This window comes from Colletotrichum abscissum (assembly GCF_030869225.1).
Source record: "Colletotrichum abscissum strain IMI 504890 chromosome Unknown Scaffold_257.1, whole genome shotgun sequence".
Classification (NCBI taxonomy): Eukaryota; Fungi; Ascomycota; class Sordariomycetes; order Glomerellales; family Glomerellaceae; genus Colletotrichum; species Colletotrichum abscissum.
This window is the reverse complement of record NW_026850162.1, coordinates 1-1,181: the sequence shown is the minus strand read 5'-3', so window position 1 is coordinate 1,181 and position 1,181 is coordinate 1. Positions and strand designations below refer to the sequence as shown.

General features: G+C 52.5%; 1 protein-coding gene across 1 annotated transcript; it reads left to right on the top strand.

Moving 5' to 3' along the window:
* Positions 1 to 477: 477 nt before the first annotated feature.
* On the top strand, positions 478 to 1,119 carry CABS01_17015 (uncharacterized protein; the record flags this gene model as incomplete). The annotated part of the gene is made up of 3 exons (XM_060550343.1): positions 478 to 508; positions 574 to 1,027; positions 1,089 to 1,119. 3 exons carry the CDS (start codon positions 478 to 480, stop codon positions 1,117 to 1,119), a joined length of 516 nt encoding a protein of 171 aa, XP_060399470.1.
* Between the last annotated feature and the right edge of the window lie 62 nt (positions 1,120 to 1,181).

The following is a 1,181-nucleotide window of genomic DNA, read 5'->3' as shown; positions in this document are numbered from 1 at the left end:
CCTGGTTTTTGACCAACGTGCACAGCGCAGAACAAACACCGTGTATGGGCCGCCAGGAAGCTTTCGCCAATGGCGGCTGAATGATCCGCTGCCTCGGGGCTTTTCCCCATGCCCCGAGCGAGCCTTGAGAGGCAGATGATGTGAGATGGCTGTTGTCGGTCAGGCTTTGTTACGACGTCCAGTTTCCAATTGGCCTGGCATGTGCAGAATTGAACCCCTTATCGACTCGCTGACACCAAACGGCTTTCTTCAATATTGGTATCGTGTCTGGAATTTTACATCGTAAGACTTGTCGGAGTCAAAAGGCCTCTCTTTGAACCTCGTTACTATGAGTTGACTGTTTCACCAGGCTGAACGACAAGCTCTCGAGGAGCTTGAGACACCGCCCATTTGTCGCGTAGGTGTGTACCAAAACGGCTTTCGATGCTCCCGAATTCGAGGCCTCACCGACGGACAATGGACCCGCGCGCGGACGCCATGGCATCCATCGAGCCTTCGTCCATCTCTGGTAACAATTAGCGAGGTTCGTGAACGTGGCGCTGCGTGTATCACGCACAAAGCTTACGTTTTCAGGCGTTTACGAGTGTTGTAGCGGTGAGGTGGGAGGACACACACAAGACGAAGTGAATGTGAAAAATACGTTCAGAAGCTTCCAAGAGCCATGGAGCGCCATCTACAGAGACGACGAAAATTGGCACAATTCTGATAGATGCCGCGTAGCAAAGGCGTTGTTGCAGCTGAAAGCCGGTTGTGGTGGTGGGCTGCCGAATGCCTCCGATGTCGACAGCACTACCATAGGCTCGCTACCTGCCTGCAAAAGGTTGGTTCCCTCAAGCCATGCATCAGTACAAGACGGCAATCTCGAGTTTCTGCACATGTCGCAAGATTCATGGTCAACTATGCCGAGGCCAAGCCTCGAGACAAGGAGACTGGGCGTGAACGGAACGATGAAGCCGGTTGACCGTTTGATCCCACACAAAACGCCGCTGCCCAGTCTCGAGAGCACTGTTTACGACGAAGCTGAGAAGTCAGAAGCACTACCGATCACCTCTGATTCAATCGCCGTTGATAGTACTAACGGAACCCAGGGAAAGGCTCACGTACAAGACAGACCGATAGGGCCCTTCGAACTTTTACATAACCAGCTAATTGGGTTAGAACACCAATGCGTTGTTTTAGAG